Source organism: Ochotona princeps, chromosome 5 (genome assembly GCF_030435755.1).
Source record: "Ochotona princeps isolate mOchPri1 chromosome 5, mOchPri1.hap1, whole genome shotgun sequence".
Taxonomy (NCBI): domain Eukaryota; kingdom Metazoa; phylum Chordata; class Mammalia; order Lagomorpha; family Ochotonidae; genus Ochotona; species Ochotona princeps.
In genome coordinates, this window is record NC_080836.1 from 67,843,139 (window position 1) to 67,870,710 (window position 27,572).

A 27,572-nucleotide genomic window follows, 5' to 3' on the forward strand; every position below is an offset into this window, starting at 1 on the left:
GATTTCTGGTGACAAGCGCGCGCGTGCGCACACACACGGACTTCTTTGAAGCTGTGTTTGGTGAAATGAGCAGGACAGACTGCACTAATGCTAGTTATTACCATATTGATAAGGGTATTTTTTTTTCCTATCAGCACATGCTGCTGCTTCCAAGCTTTATTACGCCTGATGGGACCCAACTCCAGCAACGCTGGGTTGGGCTGGGTTTTGGCCGCCAGTGTGTCAGCCACTGCCTCCGTTACCTGGACAGCACTTCTCTGTTGAGGCCACGGCCAGTGCTCTTTAGCTACACCAAGCATGAAGCTGTTGGAGGATGGGGGTGGGCAACAGCCAGGCCGCTGTGCTCCTGCTCTGAGGGTCAGCAGCTCAGAGGTGGGCTCTGCAAGATGCTGCCGGGATAGCATCACTCCCAAAGACATTGCAGGATGGATATGTTTTTATTGAAGTCCATTGTGCTAACCCTGCTGTACTACTGTATGAAAAATGCAATTTAAGACAGTTCAAATTTATGGCTCGCAGACTGCTGCTGATTGGAGATTTTTCTCTAAGAGCAGAGTTTCTGCGGCTTGGGAACAGAAGGGGTTTGTATCTTTTCTCAGATCCAAACCATTTTGTGAAATCTCTGTGGTTTAGTTAACCATGCCCTGAGCTACCCCGCTGTTATTTATGACTCTGCCCTGGCTCCCGCTTGGCTGTGCACTCTGGCTGGTAATAGTGAGTACACTTGGTTTAAAAGCTTGTTGACCATGCTGTAAACTGCTACCATTAGTAAACCAAGATCCAAAGATCTCGTTTTTGCTTTAGCATCACGTGTGCTTTTCTGTATCATGAGAGCTCTGTGTGGACATGTGTGTATTAAAGATTCACACACATGGCTGTTGTTGCCAGGCTGGATGTGGATGGCCTCACCTGTGGTCACTTGCTGAGCCCCAGCTGCTGCCACGTGGCTCATGACCATTCATGCCACTGTCTGCCTGGCAGCCACTCAAAGACCTGGTATGGGATTTAGATTCTTCCTGGGGAACACACAGCTATGAATGTATTTGCTTCTAGTATCTTCCAAAGTGAATCTAGTCTTCAAACCGTTAAGTTGTAAGTGTTCTGAAACTGGGAAACATTTATTTTAAATGAAATCAGGTGGTGTTGCTTTTTACAGCATAATAAATACATGTATATAAACAAAACTGTGTGGAAAATAAATTTTCTGAAGGTTTGCTCGTCTGCCTTGGGGCAGGGAACTCTGGCAGGCACAGGGGCCTTGTTCAGTTGGAACAGATGCCTGGCAAGATGCCGGACTAAGCCGAGCGTCCTGTGAAAGAGCTCGCGCTTGGAGGTGACGCTGGCTCTTACAGGGTTGCCTTGGAAGACAGTCTCATTTCACATGTATTTGAAAGATGAAAACGGTTAATTTGGGGTAATGCCCCAAATCAGTATTACCGCAAATTAAGATTAGTGCCAAATGTTTGCGCTTTTGGGGACAGCTGTGGTCCTGAGTTACAATAGCGTTTGGTTGGCTCTCTAATGGAACCTGTCAGAGCATTTTCCAGTTATATTTCTTATCTCTTCCATCTTAAATCTGCTACAGAAATTCTGATTATATGTAAATGCAGGGAGCACAACACTTGGGAAAATCGTGTCATTAATCTTATTTTAAAATAAAGACCCACACATAAGCGAGAAAGATTCAGCTGACGCATCATGTCATTGCCTTCTAAGATCATGACAAGACGACTACTAGAATTTTAATACTTCTTAAAATATTTTGGCTACTGCAGTAAAACAATCATTCTAACTCATTGTCAAAGGGCAAAAATAAAAAAATAGTCAAACCCATTACAAACAATATTTTTCAATGCTGTCCTGCCTCTTGAGCATTTCCACTTAAATCCACCAAACGCAGTCAGGCTCTTCCTGCCTGGCCCGAGGGGCCTCCAGATGCATGCAGCACCAGGAAAAGGCAGCAGGCACTGTGCTCACAGGACACTGCAAGGCAGTACATGTATTTTCATTTTCAAATTTCAAGAAAATGTCACCACCTAGGAGTAGTACAGCGCTTACATAACAAGATGGGTGTGGTGGCAGCGGGGTGGGGGGATGTGATGCAGCCACACAGATGGTGTGCTGTGGGCTGTGTGCCCCGCCCCTGGCCTACCCAGCCCCAAGGCCTCTTTCCCTCTGTCTATGTTAATGAGTGGAGAAGGTGAGAAACACAAGCCATGTCAAACAGCATTCATTCAGGAAAGCTTCTGGAAAAAGCACAGGAGAGCTCTTGGAACCATTTGTACATGTAATTATCAGAAAATACATTTCACTGGAAAGTACGCAGTTCTCAATGCAGTTACAGCAGACAGGAGTTTTGAAATTATTTGTTCCTCATTATCTCTGGTTGTTCAAGATGTCCTTTACTTTTCCAACTCCTTTATGGCTAATGGGCTAAATAGCAGGTAATAACAATAAAGAAAACCCATTTCACAAATACCAATTGAATATCTGAATTTATCTGTTCATGATTAACTTAAGATATTTTAAAATGGTGGTTTGTCTTGAGAGAACTGCAAAGATCATTTCATTGGCTGGTGACCAAGATAAATGCAGAATATATTCATGTTTGGGTAATGAGATACTACTCATGACTTTAGAAAAATGTACTTCCCTCTACTGCTATCAGCCAGTATCCTTCAGCCACACCAAACAGAAAAGCTAACAGCAGGCCCGGTGCTTCGTTATAAATGGCCAGTGCGGGAGAGACGTCATCAAGAAGGCCACTTCCCTGCCCCGCTGCTGGATGGCTGCCTTCGGGAAAGGGTGGGTAACTGTACAGACACTGGGCTCTGAAGTAGTTTACAAGTAAACCAGTGGGAAACTTCTAGTCCTCTTCAAGACAGAATATGAAAGAATTCTCAAGGATAGAATTCACCATTTCTGTATGAGAAGTGCCCAAGTAGTGGCTGATCTACTTAACCAGGAACAGGTACTGTTCTCAGGCATAACATTTGCTGGGTGTTGCTAAACCTTTCATCTTTCCCAAAGGACCCACATTCTGGTCCTGATGCTTTGGGTGGACCTGAGTGATTTTTTTTGTTTGCAAAACCCAGAGAGTGACTCAATTTTACCTTCAGTAAGATGCATGCAGCCCTTCAGTAACTCGTTTCTGAACTAGAGAACTGTCCATTTGCTATCAAGAGGTGGCAGCAGGTTCGCTGGGCCGCCTTTCGTTCCCCTAGAAACACGGGACGTGAAGGAACACAGTAGCAGGAGGGGTTCACACAGGGCAAGTGAAAATGTCACCGAAGATGAGAAAAATTCATACGTTCATCTGTGGAAAGATAAAATGCAGTTACTTGTATTAAACTGGTCTTGTGACATGCAGTTATATACTTACCAGCACTTAGCCATTCTAGAATGCAGCAGTAGGAATAGACTTTGCACAGCAAAGAACCACCCTGGGCCGTGGTATTATTAAACCCCGCAGCACACACTATCCATTTTCCTGGACTAATCAAGAGCTTTTATGTCACCTAAGCTGGTGGATTACTACTCTACAGCTTGCCTGGCTTAATTCTGTGAATCCATCCAGGCTGCATAAAGCTTTTTGCTGTTATGCAAGTCTGGGGACACAGCAGCGTAGCAAATCTGCTCATGGAAAACAAGGGGGAGGCTTCACTGAGCTGTAAGTCAGAGGGAGAGACAGGAGGGAAATGATCCATTTCCCTTAAAGGTCGCTCAGGAGGTAAATGATGTTCAACATGCTTCAGAAGCAGATAAGTCTTTTTTTTAAAAAAAGAAATTTATGTTCATTTGAAAGGCAGAGGGTTACAGAGAGGAGAGATGAACAGAGATCTCCCATTTGCTGGTTCATTCCCCAAATGGCCATGATGGCCAAGCTGAGCCAATCCAAAGCCAGGAGCTGCATCAAGGTCTCCCATGTGGCTGCAGGGACCCAAGGTCATGAGAATCATCTTCATCTGCTTTCCCAGATCATAAGCTGGGAATTCGATTCAAAGAGGAGGGCCCAGCAGCGTGGCCTAGCGGCTAAAATCCTTGCCTTGAACGCCCTGGGATCCCATATGGGCACCGGTTCTAATCCCGGCAGCTCCACTTCCCATCCAGCTCCCTGCTTGTGGCCTGGGAAAACAGTCGAGGACGGCCCAAGGCTTTGGGACTCTGCACCCGCGTGGGAGACCCAGAAGAGGATCCTGGTTCCCGGCTTCGGATCGGGGCAGCACCGGCCGTTGCGGCTCACTTGGGGAGTGAATCATTGGACGGAAGATCTTCCTCTCTGTCTCTCCTCTCCTCCTCTCTGTATATCTGACTTTGTAATAAAAGTAAATAAATCTTTAAAAAAAAAGAATTTAACAAAGAGGAGAGCTGGGACACAAACTAGCGCCCACGTGAGACACTGGGGCTAGCCCCACGAGATGCAGATTATCTTTAATGACCTCTGCATCTCTCCAGCCAATGCTTTCTGGCAGGCTGTCCAGAATCGAGCACTATGTGAAGAGCAGATGGTGCCAGGAACACCAGCCTCTCCCTGACCTCCTATCTGAGCCCCCTGCTGGCCTCTCACAGCTGAGGATGATTCCAGGCCCAGCTGTGCCCACAGCCATTTCTGATGGTGATGACTGGCTGTGGAGGTGGAGGGGTTGACAGCTACTGGGGACAGGCTAGGGACAGCCGCACCACAAAGACATCCCCAGACCCAAGGAACATCCGTCCTGGGGCAGAGACACAGACACCCACTGTAGAGCCGCTCCAGAGCTCTGCTCCATCCCAAGCACTCCGGGGGAGGGGAATCTTGGGAGCAGTGCTGTGGCAGGAAAAGCATGGTGAGCAGTGCACCTGAATGCTCCTGTCCATCCTGCAGTCACACATGCAACTGAGACGGTTGACTCTGGCATGAGCCTTGCCCCAAGGCTTGTCACTATGTGACCACTTCAGCAATCTAAGTCACAGGGTCTGTCAGAGGGAGGCCGGCAGTACCTAGCAGATAGGTCTGTTCCATTCCATTAGCCTGGATAACAATGTTCAACGTAGCAGACAATGAATAAATCATCCTATTTTTGTGAGCTCTGGCCAAAGGCTTCCAGGGCAGTTAGACTGTTCCATTACCGTTCAGAAGTGAACTGTACAGAAACCCACAGGTTACAGAAAACACAGCACTTGGATTCTCCTGGACAACTTCCTTGAGAATCTGGTCTATGACTCCTAAGGCTGTAGCCAGAGTCACTCCTGGTGCCCCCCAAGCCCAGGGCTGCAACCTACAGTCTTGGTAGGGCGCAGCTCGCCTGGAGAGCTGGTTCTCTCAGGACAGATGCCCCAATTCCAGCAGTGCGTGCTGAATGGAAGCCATGGTCATGACTGCAGACAGAGCGAACTACGGTGCTGTCAACCTAGGTTAGGGATGAGAGCCAGCTCGCATGTTGTCTAGCCGGTGCTATGCCTCTATGCGATAGCTTCATATGGCTTTTGAGATCTTCTGTGAGTTTATCCACTAACCAGCGGTGTGTATGTGCATGTGCAAAAGACCTGCTCCACTCTACAAATGAAACGAATGCCATCATTCAGAATGGAATGGCTGCGAGGAGGTGCAGCCAAAGAGCACAAGGCCATTTCCTGACAGCGAATTCTCACAGCTTCGTCATGAGCAAAAGCAGCCCCCACTGCTGAGAACTAATCCATCTTACTTTCTCAAGGTCACAGGGAATAATGGTGATGACAGAGTTGGAACTCTGACAGCCAAATCCTCCCACAGGCCTCTAGTCCACTAGCCATGCTGCCTCCTGATAGAACCAAACACTGGATCTGAACGTAGACAGCTTCCACGGGGCACACACCCCGAACGCAGCAATGATCAGCCTTTCGTGGGGGCCCGCCTAGGGCAGTGGCAGAGCAGGTGCCACAGGTTCTCCCGGGCCAGGTGGAAGCCATCTTCCTCTCACTTACGATGACTCAAAGCCAGGTTACGCAAGGGACGAGGTGAGGTGGCTCATCTGGGAACATGGGAACAGCAGGCACGCCTGACTCGGCCAACTGTGGTGAGGACCCGGTACATCACTGCCTGCGCCGTGCCCCGCCCACAGCCAGTGCTCACACCCGGCCAGCTATCAGGGCTGGTGACCGCAACTTGCTCACGAACCCCACAGGCAGCTGCCTTCACACTGGCTGCGTTTTTGTACCAGGCTTGAAAGTGCTGGACGCATTCCTCCATGGAGACGCATTCCTCCATGGAGACGCATTCCTCCATGGAGAGAGGGCCCAGTGCACACGGGCAGATGGGAACACAGCAATTTACTGTCACACGAGCTAGGTGCTTTCTAAACACCTCACTCCTCCTCAGAGCATGGGCAGGTGTCACCAGCACCTCGCCTCCCCCTCCCGGCCTTCCCATGGCACTACTGAGTGCAGTCTTTGCTGGGGACCAGGTGTACGGTGAGGGAGGCATGGCAGTGGGGACGTGGAGAGGGGACTGCTGTGACAGCAGAAGCCAGATGTCTCTGAGCCAACTGGGAGAGCTCTGGGTGCAGGGGAGATGGTTTAGAATGAAGCCACAACAGCAGCAAAACCTCAGTCAAGCCAACAGAACCTTGCCCGAGGCCAGACCTCCAGCCCCGAGGCAAAAGCTACCACCTGCTAGACTACTTGTAAAAATGTTCAGCGTCTTTCTTGCATTCCTGTTTCTCCCTGATCAAACTCATCAGCTGCTCCGGCCCTTGACTCTCTTGCCCCGCACGGCTCAGACGCCTGGCAGCCAAGGCATCCCCACTACTGCTGGCCGGGTGGGACCCCAGGAGCATCTTCCCCAGTACTGCTTAAGGACCCCATGAGCAGCATAAGCCGAAGGGTGCTGTGCCTGTGAGGCAGCCTTTCTGCAGGGAGAGCCTTGACAGGCAGAGAGCTGAACTTGGAGGCACCACTGAGGTTCTGGGAAAGGCACTAAACACCAGGACCACAACTCCCCCAGGGCTACACGGTGGGCGGGGGTGTGGGCACGCCTGCGCGGTACTCACCATGCTGTCCAGTTCTACGGGCCCCACTATCCGAGACACCTCATCAAACTCCTCGGGAGACATGGGCAGCAGGTGCTCTGTGCTCTGAAGTCTAGAAGGGTGACTACAACAGGAGAGAGGAGAGGCAGACGTTAATGTCTAAACGAAGGGTGAGGGAGAAGGCAAGTGCCTGTCTTCTCTGAGCTGGGACCAGCACTCTGCATTTTTATTTCGGGTAAGCACATATGCATCAACCACACATCTGCCGAAGTACAGGGCAGGGGAGGTGATGTGCCCAGCCCGGCCCCTTGGAGAAACATATTCGACTCCCGAGATGTGAGGGAGCCGTGGCCAGCCTGGAGTCTGGGCTACCTGTGTGGGGTTATACCTCAGGGTGAGCAGACGCCATGTCACCCTGAGATGACCACGTCTCAGGGTTGACCCTGGACCGAAAAGCACCAGGGGAGTTTCTGGGGAGTCCCTTGTCCCTACCTTGAGGTCTGTATGCAGAGAAAGCTGCTCCACAGAGTGGTTTTACATGAAGGCTACACATCCATTCACCCCACAAGCCAGTGCTGCCGGCCAAATAACTGACCAGGACTTTTCCAATTTTTTTTTCTGCCTTATACAAAATGAAACAACAAAATAAAAGCAAGCAGAGAATATGTATCTCAATCATTGAACTTTGTCCTTTTCCAGGTTGAAAAGAACTACTTTGCCACTCTGATCAATTTTTGTTTGTTTGTTTATTTTTATTTATACTTTTTCAAAGGATTCGTTTTGGGAGAACTTATACACCTTAAATACAACTTTTTTGGTCTGTTTGCTTTTTAAGGCAGTAAAATGCTGGGAACCAGTGACACTGGGATCTCTATTTAGGATCTTTCCAACAAGTCCACCTGTGAGGGCGATAGCAATTTTAATGGAAAGGCGAAATACAAGCATCTTGAGCAGGCCCCAGGCAGGAGCAAGGCTGGCCTGGGGTTTTAAACATGCCACTCTTCTGTGTGCACTTACACTTCAGACACAGAAATCAACTCAGTCTTGATGTAGCCAGTTCCTTTGGGGCCGTCAAGTTCCATCGGTTCTGGGGCTAGGAGCAACACATTACACACATTTTAGATTCTAAAAAAGCACCCAAGGACAGACCAACTGTTCACATACTAAAACTGAGTTTCTTCATAACTGAGAGTTCTGTAACTTTGCAGGGAGACGGCCTCCCTGCCAGCTCACCTGACACTGCTGAAAACACAGAAACAACCAGAAGAGAATGGAATGGGGGAGGGGAGGCCTCAGCAAGAGACTGATTGGGAGCTAGCTCTTCTCAAGGATTAAAGCCCAGCAAGCTGCCAGAGCCCTCAACTACACAAAGTTTTCTCCAATTCAGCGATACTAGCCTGGTGGACAGAATATCCACAGCCAACGAGGCAGCATCTTCCTTCCAAAGTAACCGTCCTCTGGCCAATTATATTTTTTAATCTTTTTAAAATTTATTTTTAATTTATTTAACTTATTTTGGTCTGGTACATTTAGTGAGAAATGAGTGGGAAATTTTCTATATTAGGAGTGTTGCAAATGTCCATTTCTGGTGTGTGCATTTGTTACACATCACAGTTGCCGCATGGAAAGGAGTGAAGGGTAGGAAATGTAGCCAACCAGTTCACACCTGCTTGCTTGTGTTGCATTTGAGGAGACTGGAGGTCTAAGGGAAGTGAGCTTGGAAAGGCAGATTTACAAAGAGAAGGAGAGACAGAGAGAAAGATCTTCTGTCTGCTGACTCACTCCCCAAGTGGCCACAACGCTTGGAGCTGAGCGGATCCAAAGCCAGCAGCTAGGAGCATCTTCCAAGTCTCCCATGCGAACGCAGGGTCCCAAGGCTTTGGGCTGTCCACCACTGCTTTTTAAGGCAACAAGCAGGGAGCTGCATGGGAAGTGGAGCAACCAGGACACAAACCAGCACTTATATGGGATCCCGGCATGTGGAAGGTGAGGATTTAGCCCCTGGGCTATTGCACTGGGCCCTGTCCTAACAGACATGTCTGATTCCAGAAACCTATTCATTTTGTTAGTGTGTTCCAAACCAGGCTGGTCTAAGTAGTTCAGTGATGACTGTGGAAGGAGACCTGAGTCTGAGGACAAGGTCTCCTCTTGAAGAAACTCAGTAATAATGAACTATCTGGTAACTAACTCACTTCCCTTACACCTCCAATCTCCTCAAATGCAACACAAGCAAGCAGGTGTGAACTGGTTGGCTGCATTTCCTACCCTTCACTCCTTTCCATGCGGCAACTGTGATGTGTAACAAATGCACACACTAGAAACGGACATTTGCAACACTCCTAATATAGAAAATTTCCCACTCATTTCTCACTAAATGTACCAGACCAAATAATGCATTATATTTCAACAGTACCGAACTCACAGCATCCTTCATCATTTCAGAGAGGTGGTGGGTGGCATTTCGGACTGGCTGAAGCTGAGCTAGCTAGCGCCTTCCCCTTGATTAGAAGTGCTTGTCAATGCAGCTCACTACAGCCCACTGTGGCAACGAGCTCTTTGACACCAGGGACACCTGCCCGACGCCACGTCCCAAGGACCAGGACTGTCCTCCCCGCTACCCCACTTACCTTCCTTTGGCCTGGAGTAATACTTCCCAAAGGCATGGTCTTTGTCAATGTTTGGATACAGGTACTTCAGGGGGTTTTCTGGAATATTCTCAGCAGCCATGACTTTGTAATTGCGGATGATATCAGGGAAAGTAACGGCAGAAAGTTCTTTCTTCGTGTAGGGTTCGACTGCGTGGAAATACGGTTCTAAAAAGGAGACAAGTCAAGTAAGTCTCCTGAAATACAGAATACTACTGTTTATGGTTCTGATTCAACCTGATATGAGCTAATGAGCATAGCAGACTGTTTCATTTCTAAATAAATTATAATTCTGTCTCTCAAACAGGTAAAGTAAAATCAGTAACACTGCACATCTCCCTCTTTGCTTAGTTTTATAAATCTGGACAAAGGGGCATAGTAAGTACCTATCAAAGCCCACATCAACAGTTTTCTACTTTAATTGGTTTGCTAGCTCAAGCTCTCAGCTGGGTCAGAACATGAAGCCTCAGAGAAAAGAGGAGAAGGGCCCACTGCTACATCTGCCTCCACCACGCTCTGATCCCGGCTCCCTGCCTTTATCTCAGAGGAAAAACTACGCAGAAAAAGAAAAAAAGAACCCCCATCCTGTCACATCTCCCCCATGACAGCATAAAAGTCCCTGGCACAAACCAGCCCTTCCTTCGGATTTCAAACAGCAAAGACTGACATCAACTATGTGGTTGTTTCCAGTTTTCATCTTTGCTATTCAGTGTCATCCTCAGACACCTGCTTTATGAGGCCAACGTTGTGCAGTCGTTCGGCTAAGGACTGTTTTAACCGGTTCATGAGCAGGGGCAGGTTATAGCTGCTCTGAGGTCAGGCTGGGTGGCTGCAGCTCGTCCTGCAAGCCCCAGACCACCATCCCAGCGCAGGGCGTGTCAGTCACCAGTGGGCTCTCTGCACAACACTTGTCTTCATCCACACGCTCCACTCCAGGGTTAGGCTAAGCCTGCATGGGAGCTTACAAGTGTGGGAAACGCAACTCCTTTCAAGGACTGGCTGCAGATTAAACTGACTCACATCCTTGATCCAGATATCAAACTGGACAAAAAGGAAAGGATTTCATCTTGTCTTTTAGAAGACTATTGTTTTTATAATAGTCCCAGGCAGGGAGCCCTCTGAATTCAGTGGTCTATGACACTGCACCCGGGGGACTCTGTCGGGTAAGCTTACTGTCCCCGAGCTGACCTGCAGTGAAGCAGAGGGGTTTTGCACATGGGTGTCACCTGGGCACGTGTATTCAACACGTCCTTCACTCACCGCCTCCATTCTGGGCCCGCTCCACCCATGTGAATGTGATGGCCCCTTCGCGGCTGCTCTCGCTGAACCGCAGCAGGAATGTGCCAGGTTGCTGGTCCTTCAGCAGTGCGCGCTCTCGCTCCTTGCTGATGAAGCCCATGATGCACCTGGATGGGCAGAGGTGGACGGAGGGCCTCTGTAGTTGGATCACAGCTTTGGTGGTCACGTTAACTTACAAGCCAACAAAATAACGGGGACCTGACCGGAGTACCATGGGTAAATCTTAAAGGTCTTTCATATTTGAGGGAGCCTTTCAATTATGTGTGGATACACTTACATAAAAAAGAAAATGCACCACGAGCATGGCATCATTGGGCAGTACAGATGCTGGACAAGCACCTGCTGGAGACACGAACCTTTTTCACCACTTGGTGCTGCTAACAGCCATGAAAATGTCTCAATGTACACACCTCTTAACCCAAGAGGAAGACTACTACATTGGGATATTTGGGAACTTTTGATGACGGTTTTTGCTAAAATATAGCTGATCCTGAGAATAAGATAAACAGAAACATTTGTCACATTAAGAAGGGCTTTTCCTTCTTTCCCAGGGCAATATGGTAGGCGCCTAAAACTCAAACTTTCATTGCATATACTTGATAATCATGGACAAGAGAATTTAAATTATGAGTTTATGTTAGTATAAAAATAACTCAAAATTCATGCATAGCTTTTTCATACTTTATACTTTCCCTATAGTATAGAAAAAAATCTTAAGTTTTCCATGTAAGTTTTTCTGCACAAAAATCAAGGCAGGTTTTGAAACCCACTGTCCCACAGTCTTCTGAAGTCCCTCTCATACATGAAGTTTAAGCTCGTGAGGGTCATTCTGCACGCAGGCCATGTGCAGCACCAGAGGCTGGCTCGGGTCACGTCTCAGCTGCACGATGAGCAGGCTTCCAGGGAATGTCCACAGGGTAGGTGAGGAGGTAGGGGTGCTGGGAGGGTCCTTATCCATCATTGTGGGGATGTTAGAGGGTCCTTCCCTGTCATTGTGGGGGTGTTGGGAGGTCCTTACCCATCATTGTGAGGGTGCTGGGGGAGTTCTTACCTGTCATTGTGGGGATGCTAGGGGGTCCTTACACACCATTGTGGGGACAGCTGAGGGGGGGTCCTTGCCCATCATTGTGGGGATATTAGAGGGTTCTTACCCGTCACTGTGGGGATGCTAGGGGGTCCTTACCTGTCATTGTGGGGGTGTTGGGGGGGATCCTTACCCGTCATTCCACAGAGACAGCAGGTGCTTTTTAATGAGCTCTAGAATGTTTTCAATCCACAGCCAGAAGGAGAAATTTTTGTCACTTATATTTTCCTGGAAGTGCACAAATGTACATGTAAAGAACCAAGTAATCCAAAGCAGTGATGACCATAGCCCTCCCACCACTGAACTTGTCTTTGCAACACTGCCCTGGCCGGCTCTGGCCTCAAGAGACCCCAGCGTGGCAGTGAGACCCCAGATGAGGCAGTGGTGTCGGTGGCTCTCCCCTCCTAACAGCACTGGAACCCGGAACTCTCTGGTTCCCCTCAGCTGGGACCTGCTCCCCTCCCACATGGTCACCAAACAACTGGAGTTGACCTCTACAGTAAGCTGCTCTCACCCTCAAAAGGGCCGGGACAGCTGGCAGGCCACATGGCTGGTGATCCCAGCAGGGACCACTGGCCCCTTGGCTGGAGCACGCTCAGGGAAACTCAGGCCGCCCATGCAACACAGTTCTCATCAACAGGCCTGAATGCTACTGAGCGGGGGCTGGCACGAGCCGACAGGAAGCTCACTACGGATGTGAAAAAATGTTATCACTCAGGCAGGTGCTTCCTGTCCACCAGCCTCCTGCGCTGCGGTGGTGGGGGGGTGGGAATAAACAGCACGCCCCTGGGGCTCTGCGGGTAGGACGTGAACACGCCAAGATAAGCAAACCGTTCAGTAACTACCTCCACAGAGCGCAAGACTCAATGCTCACCTTGCAAAACCTCGTCCATGGAATGAGACCATCGAGGCCAGCACTGGGACCTAAACAAATATAAACAGGCTTTGTCAGCAAAAAACAAAACAAAACAAAAAAAAACACAAAAACGTGCAAGTCTGCAGCTGTCCTGGGGTTTAGGGCTCCTGTACTTCTTCTCACAGGAGAGAGTAACACCCCACACAGGGGCGAGATGTAGAAAATGGCCTGAAAACACATACAAGGGTTTGGTTTCAACTTTTGATTAATTCATTCAAAAGGCCTGGCCAAACCTAACAGCTGGGAACCCACTCTGGTTTCCCATGTGAGTGGGAGGAACCCAGTTATTTGAGCCATCACTGCTGCCTCATGCACATTAGCAGGGAGCTGGAACGGAACCTAAGCCCCCTGAGATGGGACATAGCAGTCCCAGTGACATGCAAGGTGCAATAGGGATGCTCACCGCTTGCGTGATTTCAATGGCATGAAGCATGGGAAGCATATACTACTGGGTACCATGACATGAACATTTTTAGGGAAAGCAGAAACCTCCAATGCCTCATTGTCAGCTGCTTCCTCCCTAGCCAGTTGCCTTTGTCCCTCCTTCTCTTGTGAAGACAGGACAATTTTTACTTCCGTCTTCCGTCACATCCCCTCCCAAGACCAGCAGCCAACTCTGCCTTCGGCATTCGACCACAGCCTCCGTGCCATGCTTCCTCGAGGGGCCTCCTTCTGGTCTCCTGCTTGGGCTCATCTCCGAATGCCTGCACCCACAGCCACAGCTGCGTCCTCACTTCCAAAGACTCTATATGATCTTTTCCGAGTTCCACCTCAGACTAAGAGCACTCCTCGGTGACCAAAATGCTCCTTCTTCTGGGCATTACAGATGCACTGCGCTCAGGCCTCCTCTAAACAGGATGTGCTCCAGGTAAGGGCCAGAGGCCTGAGAAGGGGCCGTGGGGTCACCAGCTCCACAAACCACAGCCACCCTGAGAACTGCAAGGAAGTCACTCCAGGCAGGAAAGCCAGCTTTCTCCAGGCTCACCACATGGGCAGATGGATAAAGGAGACTTCTGGACTAGCTAGCACATGATTCCCGCCGAGACAGCACAGCGCGGAGCAGGCCGTGTCGAGGGCCACTGGTTATGAAGGGCCTATTGGGAATGGCCATGTGAGCACAGAAAGCACGTCTGGATAAAAGTTCCACAGATTTTTCAAGAATTACTTCAGATCCTCTCGTTCCTCAAGAGACCGGAACAGAACTGTCTGGCAGGGCCTGCACTCCGTGCACCCCGTCCAGGCAGGCACAGGCCTGTCTCCTGGGGAGGTCAGCGTGTCCATCTGACACGGGAGCCTTGGGCGGATCCCTGTGGCGGGCAGCACCTAACACCCTGTTCTGATTACACCAGGGACTTTCATTTTTCTTCCTAAAGTTAGTAAGACTTCATCTTTCCTACCAAGGAACTTAGCCGCAAATAATACGTCTCACGCATTTCCAAAACCTTCCCTTAGGAACTACTCTCAGAAATGTTAGCAGGAGACGAGAAAAGTATTCATTTCAGTCTTTTATCAGGTCTGCAGTGCTTTCCAAGTGAGGCGTGAGACTCAGCTAAAACACACAGCAGCTTAAAAAGCCAACTAAGTTTAACCCTCTTCCACCTGTCACAAAGTGGAGGGAGAGGAGAAACAGTGAGCCCACACCGCCCCCATTCTGGTCTTCCGAGCTGTGAAAGGTGGGCTGCTCCTACCGAGAAGCTTCTCTCCCAGCATGCTCAGCTGATCCCCGTTGAGCCCCCTCTTGGTGATGGAGGAGAACTGCCAGCTCAGCACCTCTGAGAGCTGCGACCATCGAGCGCACGGTGGGTTCAGGAAGAAGGACAGATTCTGCAGAGGAGACACCCCACCAGCAGGGGTTACGGCCCAGCTTGCAGCCCCAGCAAGACACGCCACAGACCCAACTCAGGCACAGTCCTCGCTCGGAGAGCTGGGAGCCTGTGGACTCACTCAACCTGACATGTAACCACACAGCCCACACTCATGGCCCTTTCCCAGTCCTCCGAGGACAGGTCTCTGCACAGGACGGCAAACCACCTGAGCTGCTCCTGCTCGTGTTCTCCATGGAGACTGAGCAGAAGCCACACTCCAAGGGTCCCCTGCGGTTTGGTGACGTTCCTGGGCCATCTATTTGCTTACAATGGCGTACAAGTGTCCAATGTCCCTATGTGCACAAAGGCTGTGACATGTCTCACAGAGATAAGATCCCATCACACGGCCCGGGAGCTGCATGCAGTCATGACTTACACCATTATTGGCTGTCAGGTTAAACTCAACCAATCAGCCAAAACTAATGCACCTTCAATCATAAACACACAAAAACAAGATCATGAACTAACAGGTTGGCAGAAGCCTCTCCGTTTGCCCCTGGGAGCTGGGCGGCAGGATTTACTGGCCAAGTCCTCCTGCTGGCTCCACAGAACGTGGTGCACTGAGCAAGGAGCATGGACACAGGGAACAGCCATGAGAACGCACGCTCTAGGGTGCAGTGTGTGTGTGCAGCTGCTACTGTCTCTGAAAACAAATGACGATAAAGGGCCTCCGCCCTGACAGAGGCTCTACCAAGTCCCCGGCTGCCTGACTTTGTCCATGAGAGGAAACACACAATGCTCATCTCTCATACACCCACAGGTGTCACCTGCCCAGAATTCCCGAGGCTCCCTAGCAATGCCACCAGTCTGTCTTTCCTCCATCAATGCCTGGCCACCAGGGGCCAGGGCAGACATGCAGCAGCAGCCCAGGAGTCTCCAGTTTACTGATGGTAGGACAGTGGATGTGTGAGACGTACCCTGGGCTCTGCCACCAGCATGTTGTACCACAGGATGGATGCCCACCCGCTCGGGAGCTGGCTGACGTTGGAGATCACCACGAGTGGCAGGGAGGTGGTCTGAGGACAGAGAGATCGGAGTCATGGAGACGCAGGCACAGCCCTACACACAGCATCTTCTCAAAGCAGCAGGCATTACTGCCGAATCGGCACTGAAATCTAAGCTCTATGCTCTGTCGTTGGCAGTTTATTTTTTTCTTTAACAATATCTTGCAGAAATCTCCATGTTTTATAAAAATAATGAACACAGGCTATTTCAATTTAGTATTTAGACTCTGAAGGCTAATTCAATTCTCTAGCTTTCAGTCAATATCAAGATAGTATTAGGTAGAGAAGGTATTTTTTTTAAAAGCAATTAGACAAACCAAAGAGTCTTCAAAAAGTCCACAGGAAATCAATGTTATGAAGAGCCTATGCACGGGTTTCAAAATTTTTTCACCAAACTCAACATTTTTAAATTCCATTTTCTATAACTTTTTTGAAGTACCTGTACCTTTAACAGCTGGGAAATACAAACATAGGTAAAAGGAGTGACAACAAAAGCCTCCCACCTGGGGCCCTCTGGTCTCACCTCCAGGTCAATGACCAAGCCAGGCTGGCACAGCTGGGTTTCAAAACTCAAGGAATGGAGCTCTTCAGTTACAATGAGAGGACCCTGAAAAGAGAGAGCACAGAGCACATAGCAATTGGCTGATCCGGCCATGGCAGGAGCCTCAGTAGTGAGCAGCGCACCACGCAACAGAGACCCTGGACCCAATCAGCTGCATCTACGAAGGCAGCTCCTCCCAGATCTCACTATTCCAACTTCCTAAAAAACAAAAAGGTCTGAAATGATGGTGAGTTAGGAAACACCAAGCGGGAAACAGTAGCAACCACTGGACTTCTTTGTGATTTGGCTAACTCTGCCTGGCAGCCTGCCCCTGGCCACCTGGCCACGGCCCCATCCGTGCAAGCTGCAACAGCAGAGACAAGCATGCGCGAAGGGGGGAGAGGCTTCGGGTGGCTCTGCACAAGCATGGCAGAGGAGAAAATGTGTGGGTTGCAGCAGAAATGTGCAGCATGCTAAGCTGCTGCCTGCAATGCCGGCATCCTGTAGGAGCACCAGCTCAAGTTCCTGCTGGTGCACTTCTGGATCCAACTTCCTGCTCATCTACCTGGAAAAGGCGGGGAAGACAGCCCACGCATGTGGGCTGCTGCACCCCTGTAGGGAGTGAACCAGTGAGTTCACTCTTCCTTTCTCTCTGGAACTGTATTTTTCAAATAAATAAATCTTTAAAGAAAAGAGAGAGAGAGATAAATGTAGTCTTAGAAATGCCTCTGACACATCGTCATGAAGGGCACCAGCCAAGTCCAAGGAGGTCAACTGTGAGAGTCTGGGAGCTGGGTGCAGCCAGGCTAGAAGTGTCAGCTCCACGCAGGCCAGCATTCGCCTCATTGTTCCAGTGACCTCTACTGGCTGTGGGTGGCAGGACAGCAGGCGCTGTGTGCTCAAACACACACACTCCAAACCCACACAACTTGGGACACTGAATTCTTGGCCTGCGGCTCCCCTTGGAATGCACCACAAACATAACTGCTCAAGGGGCAGGTTACAAAAAAGAAACTGCTGGATAGAAGAAGCCCCCACGACTCTGCACCTCCAGCTCAGCAGTGGTAAAACTGGCCTCATTGCAGCTGTGATGGAATTCCTGGTGCACCTTCAGTTAAATTCTGCAAATCCACTGTGATGAAAACCCATTGTGTCTTCTGCTTCAAAATGGAAAAATGACAAACGACACACGCTCTCCCCACGCGTGCTCCTCAGGGGCTGCAAGGGTACAATGCGTCAGTGTGCAAAACCATCTGATGACCACAGGGCTCGGGGGCACAGCATTTCCACGGCTGCCACCGACACCAAATCCAAAACTCGTTCACTGTCCCCTCCACCGTGTCCCTTAACGGACAGACCTTCCCGAACAGGGTCCATTCACCATCCACAGAGAGGCTCACCTCATTAGTTCGATTGCCAGCATTTTTCTGTTCTTTCAGTTGCTGCAAAAACAAGACGACACCTGAGTAAGCCTCGGGATCATCATGAGCATGGATGTGCTCATGTCAATAAAAGTATATACTGAAAGGAGAACGCGGCACGGCCTGCACCATGCAGAACAAGGTCTCTCAGCAGCCTGGAGGTGCGCACAGCACAGGATCGGAGGGACACAAACCCCGGAATCACATTCCACTCCCTTCTCTGTGCAAGCCTTCTCTGCGCGATCCACACGTGTCTGCACTAGCCGGTGCTTGGCTCCCAAACGCAGGCTCCACCTCCTGCCCCCCAGCAGTCTTCCAGGCTGGGATGAGCCACTCATTGCAGGCCCAGCTAAGCCTGCCCGCAGGTGGGCTTCTATCCCAGGGCTGCAGGGACAGCCTGTGCTCCCGGGGCAGCTGGGAACACCCTTAGGCTCCCTCCCATCCAGTACCTAGCTGCCCAGCACTGCAGTCTAACTGCTGACATGCTGCCCACCGATGGAAGAGGATGCCCTTACCCTCGCTGCAGCCCTGGGCTCAGGGCAACCTGGGCTTTGTGAGAGCAGAGCCTTGGAGCCCCCAGGAGCCCCTCTCCAGCAACAGGGGGAAGGCCAGCCTGCCTGCAGCACCCCTGCTGGATCAGCGCTACCCACCAGGGGCCATACACTCTAGGGGATATCCTTCACTTCCAAAAGGGGACAGAGACTGCAGTCACCGGAGACGCAGGCGCAGCCCTACACACAGCATCTTCACAAAGCAGCAGGCATGAAGAAGAGGAGCTGGGCCCAAGCCAGGAGCTTGATCCATCAGCCACTGCCTCCCAGGGTGTGCGTGCGCAGGAAACTGGGATTAGAGCTGGAGCCAGGATCTGAGCCCAGGCACTATGATATGACATGTGGATACCTCAAGCAGCATCTTAACCGTTACGCTACATTTCTTTGTTCTTTCTTCCAAATGATTATCAGATTGTTGGTTACAGAATTTAGGTTCAATTCTTTTTTTTAATAAAGTGCTGCTGGACCATCTGCTAGCACTCAGTGGCTAAGGAGAAGACTGATACTGATGCCATAGACTACTTCTGAGCATTAAACCAGTTTCTACTCTTTCTTGTCCCATAGCTCAATACTCAGCGGTCCCCACTGCGGCAGGAGGAGAAGTCAGTCTAGAACCAGCATCTTTCTTCGGAGCTGCACAATGAAAGATCCTTTTTCCTTTTTCTATGACAAAGTCATTTACAAAATCTAGCCTTTTTCAAAGAGAGAAAAAACTTGACTTTCTCTATTCCAAAAGTGTGCCTATTTTACTCTAGTGTAAGGATAAACTCCAGCGAGAAACTGTGATCTGTATGCACCGTGTTGTAATTGGACCGGTATGCCTAATGCCTCGTCACAGCAGTCACCACACCATGTACAGCTTCTAAAGATGGAAACACTCCATTTGATCTTCACACATTGCATGTTTTGAATTATCACACAGCTAAAATACTAAATATATACATACACACACACATATATATTCTTTATGAAAAATAAAGCAAAGAAATCAGTTTCCCACCAGGTGTCGGAATTCAGCCGCCAGACTTCCGTTGGTGGACTCCTCCATGTTCATCACCTTCGTGTGCGTGCCCAGGATGTTGAACTTCCTGAATCTACATAACAAGAGTGGAAAAGCTGAAGGGGCCAGAGATTCGTCTAATACAAGCAAAGAGGGCAAAAGGCAGAGCCGAGGGCAACACATACCCTTTCACTGTGTTTCTCTCATTCACATCTCTGCAAAAAAAAAAAAAAAGAAAACGTAAAATCCTCCGTGGGTAGTTCACTTTGAAACAAGCCATTGCAAAACCATAACACTGCGTGTACGTAAAAGGTAAAAAGAAAAAGCAAACGGACCAGTTCCTGCAGGACTGCTGCCCTTCTCCAGCCCCACTCCCCCACTCCATGCAGCGACAGGCTGCGTGTCACTGAGTGATGGTGGATCGAGGCACCACCTCGGCCTTACACTTCCCCACGTGCGCTACACACGGACGGCACCAAGCTTCCAGGCTCCTGGGAGGAGCAGACAAGCCGACGGCTTACGACGGCACACAGGAAGCCACGGCCAGTGTCCATCAGGTAACTACTGACCTCACACAAGGCCCTGTGCCGAGCCCTGCCCAGCAACACACAGCCCTGCCCCACTGCCACACAGTCCCTAGACCCTCCAGCCTGACAGCCCAAACCTTACTTCAGGTGCTGATATCTCCAATGCTCTCACAAACCGCTAGAATAAATGATTTGGGGGGAAACTGGCAAGTCCAGGTTTCGAGTCTGATATTAAAAGCTGAAACACCTTGCACCTTACACAAATTTGGTGATCACTTTGTCATGCTCTGATCAAATAATTATCTGCTGGAGGCATAAGAGGAGACCAAAAATGACCAGCTTATGGTTTGGCATTCACGCACACAGAGGAGGCAGGCACAGTGCCAAGGCTGGCCTGCGCGGGCCCCACCTGCTTGGGAGAAACAAAGAAACAAGGCCATCAGGTCTTTAAAAAGCCCAGGCCGGTCTCTTGGAGAGACCCACAGGGTAGGACTCCATTCCTGTTCCTAAGTCTGCAGCCAGGCAGTAAGCCCAGCTAGCCACCCTGCTGCCACCGAGCCAGTGCAGCCCAGATGGGCCAGCCACACCCCACAGAGTGGGAGAAATCATAGTTAATGGAGGTTGTTGGCTACTAAGCTTTAGGATGGTTAGTTCTAGAGCAAAACCTGACAGGCTAGAGATGAAGGCAAAGACGACAGGCAAAAAGACAGACTGGGCTGCCAGGGCAGCAGTTCTTATACAAGTGGAGTGAAATCAAGGAGGTGGAGATGTTTTAAATGATTATAAATCATTCTGAAACTTGCTAACCTAGGAGGTGTGTGACACCAGCTAACAAAACCAGGTATGTCTGAGGACTGGGTGAGGCGCGTCTGGTTCCTAAACATGACTGGTAGGTCGTGCCAGTCCAGGTCCAGGGACCATGGGCAAAATGGGATGAGGCTGCTCTATGTGGAGCCCATTCCTGGGCGAGTACAACAGCCTCCTCAAGGGCAGCCCGCTCCCACTCCAAAGCCAAGCCCCTCACTGAGGAGTGGCGGCTTGTCCCAGCGAGGGCCTCTCCCCTGGGGCTGGCCTTGGAGGAGGGGCAGTATGCCACGCCCTGATGCCCACCGTCTCCTAGGTCTGGAACACAAGCACAGACATGCTTTCCTTGACCTAAAGAGGCACAGGCGTGCTGACAAAGTTCCTGGGGAGGTCTCTGCACACTCCTGGTGCCTCTGATGAGTGGCCTCTGCTTTGCCCCCACGGTGCCAGCCCCTGGGCTCAGGCTGCCCTGAGTGGCAGACACCTGTGGTGGCATGGAGAAGGCCGTCTTGCGAGCAGCAGCAGCCCCTCAATGGCACACGCATCTGGGCTAGTATGAATCATTTCTTACTTGTCAAATAACACTTTGACCTTCAGGTTGTAATTCAGCTCTTGCAATTTCACCAACAGCCTGGAAAGAAAAAGAGGAGTCTTTGCATCACAATATGATCCCTTTCAATTTACACAGAATTAAAATGCTGAGTTTACTTTGGTGCAAAACACCTTGAAATCCACACATTTGTCCCCCAATATATATATTTCCAAGACCCTTTTAAAAATCCTTATAATCTGAATCAACACTGGGTTTTGGAAAAATTTCTACTTTGAGTTCTTCTAGATAGGTGAAAAACAGTGATTTTTTTTTCTACTAAAACCTGTGTCTTATGTTTATCCTACTGAGAGAAAATTACAGCTAGCAGAAAAAGCAGAGCCCCGTCTGATGCGACTGCATGCCTGCGTGGAGAGACGGGAGGCAGGGCCGTGCGGCTGGGCCCCAGGATGCTGCACCCAGAGCAGCAGGTGGATGCAATTAAGCTTGACTGCCCCTGCTGCTGGGAGAGCGTGCTGTCCCACTGTGTGCCAGGGAAGCAGCCACCAGACAGAAGAGACCAAGGTACACCCCAAGGACCAGCCCAGCTCTGCAGGTCAGGCTGCTCATCAACAGACAAGAGCTACAGCAAAAGCAGCCAGTTGACACAATGAAAGCCACGTGTTCTCACACGGCAACGTCTCTGTAATTACTATCAGGGAGAAAAACAATGTATACAGCACACTCCTCACTTTAAATATACCATTTATTTATCTAGTCTCTGTATGCAATACATTCACACTTATTTCGATATCTGTGCAAACATGGACCAAATTCTGGGAGGACAGACACTAGGCTGCTCGGCGTGGTAGACCACAGGCATCGGCTCTCAGCTGCTGAATGCTGGGAAGCCACCCAGACATGTGTCACGTTCCACACACGACATACGCCTCAGGGGCTCACAGGGCTCGGGGCACGAGTCGATGCTAAAAAAACAGGCTGCTGGAAACTTCTCTCTGACATAAACATTCCTGCAATTTCAAATACTTTTACATCATGAACATAATAATATCTGCAGTCGGGAAAAAAAAATCAGGTATTTGTCTAAGTGTGTGCGCGCACACACACACTTACAATTCTATTTATGCTCGCTATTTTGACTGGAAAATAGATTCCTGGATGGCCTAAAACATCTACTACTAAACATTTTTTCCCTCAAAGCACCCTATTTGTATAGCAGCTCTCTAAAAGGAAGTTGGGGTGCGAACCATATAGTGTCTGGAACAACCTCCCGTTCTCCTCACCTCAGCTTCACAGTGAACTGGACGCCCGTCTTCAAGACCAGCGGCCTCTGGGGATGAGTCGGCATGCAAGGCTGCCTCTCCACCACGAACGAGCTGTCAGGTCCCAGCAGAGGGAGACACATTAGCCCTTCCACGAGACAAAGCAACCTTCCCTCAAGAGCAGAGGAGACTGGAGAGCAGCTGAGAAATGGGCCCCACACAGTGCTGCTTGCTTATCTACAGAAACCCCGAAACTGAATTCACATGAACTATAATGACTTGGGATACTATTCAACAGTGAACACTGAATTTGATTACGCTCATTTACACATCTGCATTAGGAATCAAAGTTCATTCCCAAACTTAAGTAGAAGTCCTTAATTTGTTCAAAACCAACACACAGGCATTCCTGTTGGCCCTTTAGCCACAGGGAGCCACAGACAGTAAGGTGTCATTTTACCATAAAGAAGTAAAAACCCTTACAACGTGAACTCTGTTCTTCCCTTCAGAGACACCTGATCATGGATAAAGCACATCTGGAAGGCCCACTGCCAACAAGACACTGTGTAGGCCCAGCAGGGGCACAAGGGTGACTGATGAATGTCCATCTTCTAGAACCTTCCACGTTTCAACAAGGATGACAAATGCAGAGGTCATCATACTCTCAGAGGCAGAAGAGGGAACGTGCTCTGAGAGTCTGGAAGGAAAACCAGGCCCTGGGAACTCTAGCAAGATTTAAAGCAATAAGATTCGTGGTGAGAGCTTCCAGAGGACACGGTCCCAAGAGCAGGTGCAGGGACCCACGAACCGCAGGAAGGGTCACCGGGAGCGGTGAGCAAGTGTGCACGCAAGCCTAAGGAACAGCAAGAGGGCAAATTTGCCGGGAAATGGGACAAGTAATGGAAGGCATGTGTGCGGTGGCCACCAGGTCCCGGCTGTGGAGGATGGACTCTGTATGCCCTACGTGTGGGCTTTCCTTGCCTCGGGACCTGCTCTGGAGGAGGAGCGAGGGCAGCTCCACATCTCAGGGCTGGGAAGGCAGACTGCTCGGCAGCTACCACGAGAGAACTCCTCAAAGAGGATCTGTTAGCCTGATCCATGACGAGCGAGGGAGAGGAGGACTAACACGAGGCTGGATGCTCCAGGTCCCAGCAAAGGGAGCTGGGGGAGTGAGGAGCAACACTTTCCTACAGTTCCCAGTTCGGGCAACTACAGCCCTGAGCTGCAGGCGGCACACACAAGGAGTTCAGAGGAGTCAGCTGCCACCAAGGAACTTGGCATCAGATAAACTCACCACAGCAGGTGCAAACGAATGTGCCCTGGGTTACCTCTGAATGAGCTGCTGGAAGAGACTGACGGTACGGTCCCACAATGCCTGCTTGTTTTTGGTGATGGGGTCATGCTCGTAGGCAAATTTCTGCTCCAATTCCTCCAGCTTTTTGAGCTGCTGGCGAACCTGCTGCAGACTCTCTGCGACTATGGTGAACCTGGACAGGTGCAAGACACAGGCATCTGAGTCAGAAGCAGCTGCAAGGCCACCTGCTAAAGGGCATCACAGAAACCCAGGGGGCTGTGGGCCACACCGAAGTCACCCAGCCTGCACTACAGAAGATGGGGTGGGAACCAGGTTCATGCCAGCGTCCAGCAGGCTGGTTCTGCAGGAAGAACACACTACCCTGCACTCAATGACCAGTCTTCTCACACTGCTGAGACCCAGGCTAGGAGCCATGGATGGGGCAGGACTTCTAAGTCACCTACACAGAGACTCCAAAAGGGCCGTAGGAAAATGAAATTAACAAGTCAGTTTATTTCAGTGCAAAAAAAAAATTATAATAATTTGAAAGCTGTAATATGCATTCTCTATGAACTTTCCAAAGTCCTTCCATTTGAAGTCTCACCCCTTTACGGTAGACATTGTACACAATGGTTAAGACGCTACTAGGGAGCATCTAGTTTGAGATCAGGTCCTGCTTTCTATCCAGCAGCCTGCTAAAGCTCACCCTGGGAGGCAGTTAGATGCTGTTCCGGACCTAACCACAGCTTTGGCCTGGTCAAGCCCCAGTTATTGCAGGCATTTAGGGAAGCAAACCAGCTGATGGAAAATCTTTATTTCTGCCTTTTTTTTTTTAAATAAAAAATTCCTTATATTTATCTGAAAGGGAGAGTTACAGAGGAAGAGATATGCAGACAGAGAAGCCGAGAGAACAGAGATCGTCCATCTGCTGATTCACTTCCAAACTGGCCACAATGGCAGAGCTGACTCAGGCCAAAGCCAGGAGCTTCTTCTGAGTTTCCCACAGGGCTGTAGGTGCCCAAGCACTTAGGCCATCTTCCACTATTTTCCCAGGACATTAGCAGGAAGCTGAATCAGAAGTAGAACACCCGGGATTAGAACCACTGCCTATATGGGATGGCAGCGAAACAGGCTGAGGCTTAGAGTTATAAGCCAACATGGACTATCCCAAAATCCACCAAGTTCAGTAAAAATTATGCTTCAACACTATAAACTGCTAAATACAAAAATGAAAATAGACACGAGACAGCTGAATAGTACCCTATAGCCATTTTAAGGGGAATAGCAGCCAGTTGTGTACAAACTAAAATTGAAATGTCAATGAAGTAATCACAGGATGTGGTTAAAATCTTGCATTTTCTAACATATTGGTCACTCAATACCATGTCAATTAACTCTATGAGGTTGTAAACTGTTGTTGATGTTATGCTGTGGCCTTTAATTGGTCGGGACGATATTCTGCCAGCTCTGCCTTCAGGCCAGAGATGGTCTCCCCAAGAAACTGTTGAATTTATCTGGACAAAAAGATGCTGGACACTATGCATAGTACATGCTTGCAATGAGAAAATTATGATTGGATTTGAACTGTAATACTGCAACAAGGTGGAGGAATCCACCATGCAGGGAGAGTACAGGGAGGGGTTGGGGGAATCCCAGAGCCTATGAAACTGTGTCCTAAAATGAAATGTAATTAAAAAAAAAAGTAGAACACCTGGACCACTGCCCATATGGGATGCCAGCAATACAGGCTGAGGCTTAGCTCGCAACACCAAGGCACTGGCCCCCTTTCTGCCTTTTAAATAAGGTGAAAATAAATAAGTAAAATGTAAAAAGGGTAAGACCAGAGTGGGCATTTAGTGCAGAAGTTCAGTACTGGGGACACCTGCATCCTATTCTGGCATGCCTGGTCCTACTTTCAATTCATGGTTTTGCAACTGAGCATCCTGGGAGATGGCAGTTGATGCTCTAGTGGTTCAGTCCCTGGACTGGGTTCCAAGCTCCTGGCTTCAGCCTGGACCAGCCCTGATCACAATGGGCATTTGGGGAGTGGATCAGATAGAACATCTTTCTCTCTCTCTCTGCCTTTCAAGTATTATTCAAATAAATACAAGTTTTCCATTTATATATTAAAATAGAGAAAATTGCAGGGCAAAGGAAAAGACAGGGGCCAGGCAGGTCTCCTTTGGGGATGCAAAGGCAGGGAGCAGCTGCCAGGAGTCTCAGGGTGAGACAGTGAGGGGGTGCTGCTTGGCAGGACCATCTCAGGCGCTGGCAGGGCGAGGCAGGGGCGGCCTTGAGGCTGCAGGGCAGTGCAGGCAGGGCAGTACATCCAGGGCAGACGGGCCCCAGGACAGCGTGCAGAGGAAAGAACAAACACTAGTTTTGCTTCAATGAAAGGCAAAAGCCATGTCTAGACTCAAACTGCAGGGCCACTGAGCGAACCCAGCGTCTGTTTTTAGATTTCTTAGATTCAGCTGCCAATGGTAACACAGCCCCGGTGCTCAGGTACATCTGGAAGTACTATTTTCTCTGGAAAAAGGACAGAAAATCTTTTAGAAACACCTTCTACGGGTGGGTATTGGATCTAAAAAAATTAAGGTACTCCGTAAGCAATCTACATCCTGCGACAGGTGGCCCTGCGGCCTAGACGACAAAGCTGCCTCCAACACTGGCATCCCACCTGTGTGCTTCATTTCCAATTCAGCTCTCTATTAAGGGCCCAAGACGGTCAAGTGTTTGGGCACCTAATATCCATGTGGGAGACCCAGATGAAGCACCCAGTTCCTGGCCTTTGTGGCTGTTTAGGGAGTGATCTGGTAGACAGAGCTCACTGTCCTCTCTGTAACATTGCCATTCAAATAAAAAAATATATTTTTAAAATGTATATTAAGAAAACAAAACAGAGTCTCCACAGCCCACCAGTGTGCTTGGCTTTGGCTCCTGGATCTGCCCCTGACCCAGCTGCCGGCCCCCGTGGGGCAGCGGTGACGGCTCAGGTGGCCGCGCTCCAGCTGCCCCTGCAGGAGCCGTAGACTCAGCTCCCAGCTCTGCCCCTGCAGCTGTGGGCATGTGGCAAGGGACTGGCAGGTGGGCGCTTTGCCTGCCTCTCTGCCTGTCAGATACAAACTAAGAAACCAAAATGTTCTTAGTGGAAAACATCTTCATGGCCTCATCCTCCTGAATCTAGTTCCAAGGACTGCAAATGCAGGCTTTCCTCACAAAAATAGGCAGTGGGACAGAGGGGGTAAAGATGAAGTGAGCTGCAGAGGAGGAGGTTTCCCTGGTTTTTCCACCCCTGCCCAGGGCAGAGCACACACAAAGTGGCTCTCACAAAACACAGGACCTGGAGGGCGCAGCTGTTACTGCTAGAGGTGTCTGTGACATAGAGTGACCACCAGGGGGCTCCAAACACCACAAGACTGCCCTGGCCACCTGGAAGGTGTAGGGGGGTCCCTGTCTCCCAAGGCACAGGGACACAGTGGGCTGGGAACCTCTCACAGAGAATTTGGAGCACATACAGGCAAATCACAGAATAAAAACAAATGGCTAGGGGTGGCTGTCTGGCACAGTGGTAAAGATATGAGCTTGGATGCCAGCATCGCCTTGCACAGTTCCTGGTAAGTCTTGGCTCCACTACCAAATCTGGCTCCCTGCTAACAGGAACCCAGTGAGGCAGCAGGTGATGGCTCAAGTACCGGGTTCTGCCTCCATGTGGGGGGCTCAGCCTCAACCTGGCCCAGCAACAGCTGGTGCAGCCATTTGAGAAATGAACCCAGGAGACATGAGAGCTCTCCTTCCCTTTTAGATGAATAAACAAATCTTT

General features: G+C 49.8%; 1 protein-coding gene across 1 annotated transcript in view; it reads right to left on the minus strand.

The window, feature by feature from the left end:
- Positions 1-1,990: 1,990 nt before the first annotated feature.
- The window catches only part of STAT1 (signal transducer and activator of transcription 1), a 47,897-nt gene continuing 22,315 nt past the window's right edge, over positions 1,991-27,572 (minus strand). The window contains exons 10-25 of the mRNA XM_058664742.1: positions 23,784-23,942; positions 22,477-22,569; positions 21,215-21,274; positions 19,498-19,527; positions 19,313-19,406; positions 17,741-17,782; positions 16,323-16,406; positions 15,713-15,811; positions 14,619-14,754; positions 12,889-12,938; positions 12,148-12,242; positions 10,892-11,037; positions 9,614-9,799; positions 8,004-8,079; positions 7,008-7,110; positions 1,991-3,316 (exon numbers count right to left, since the gene is read on the minus strand). Of these exons, the coding sequence (XP_058520725.1) occupies positions 3,305-3,316; positions 7,008-7,110; positions 8,004-8,079; positions 9,614-9,799; positions 10,892-11,037; positions 12,148-12,242; positions 12,889-12,938; positions 14,619-14,754; positions 15,713-15,811; positions 16,323-16,406; positions 17,741-17,782; positions 19,313-19,406; positions 19,498-19,527; positions 21,215-21,274; positions 22,477-22,569; positions 23,784-23,942 (1,465 nt within the window). The 3' untranslated portion in view covers positions 1,991-3,304. The remainder of the gene's footprint in view (positions 3,317-7,007; positions 7,111-8,003; positions 8,080-9,613; positions 9,800-10,891; positions 11,038-12,147; positions 12,243-12,888; positions 12,939-14,618; positions 14,755-15,712; positions 15,812-16,322; positions 16,407-17,740; positions 17,783-19,312; positions 19,407-19,497; positions 19,528-21,214; positions 21,275-22,476; positions 22,570-23,783; positions 23,943-27,572) is intronic.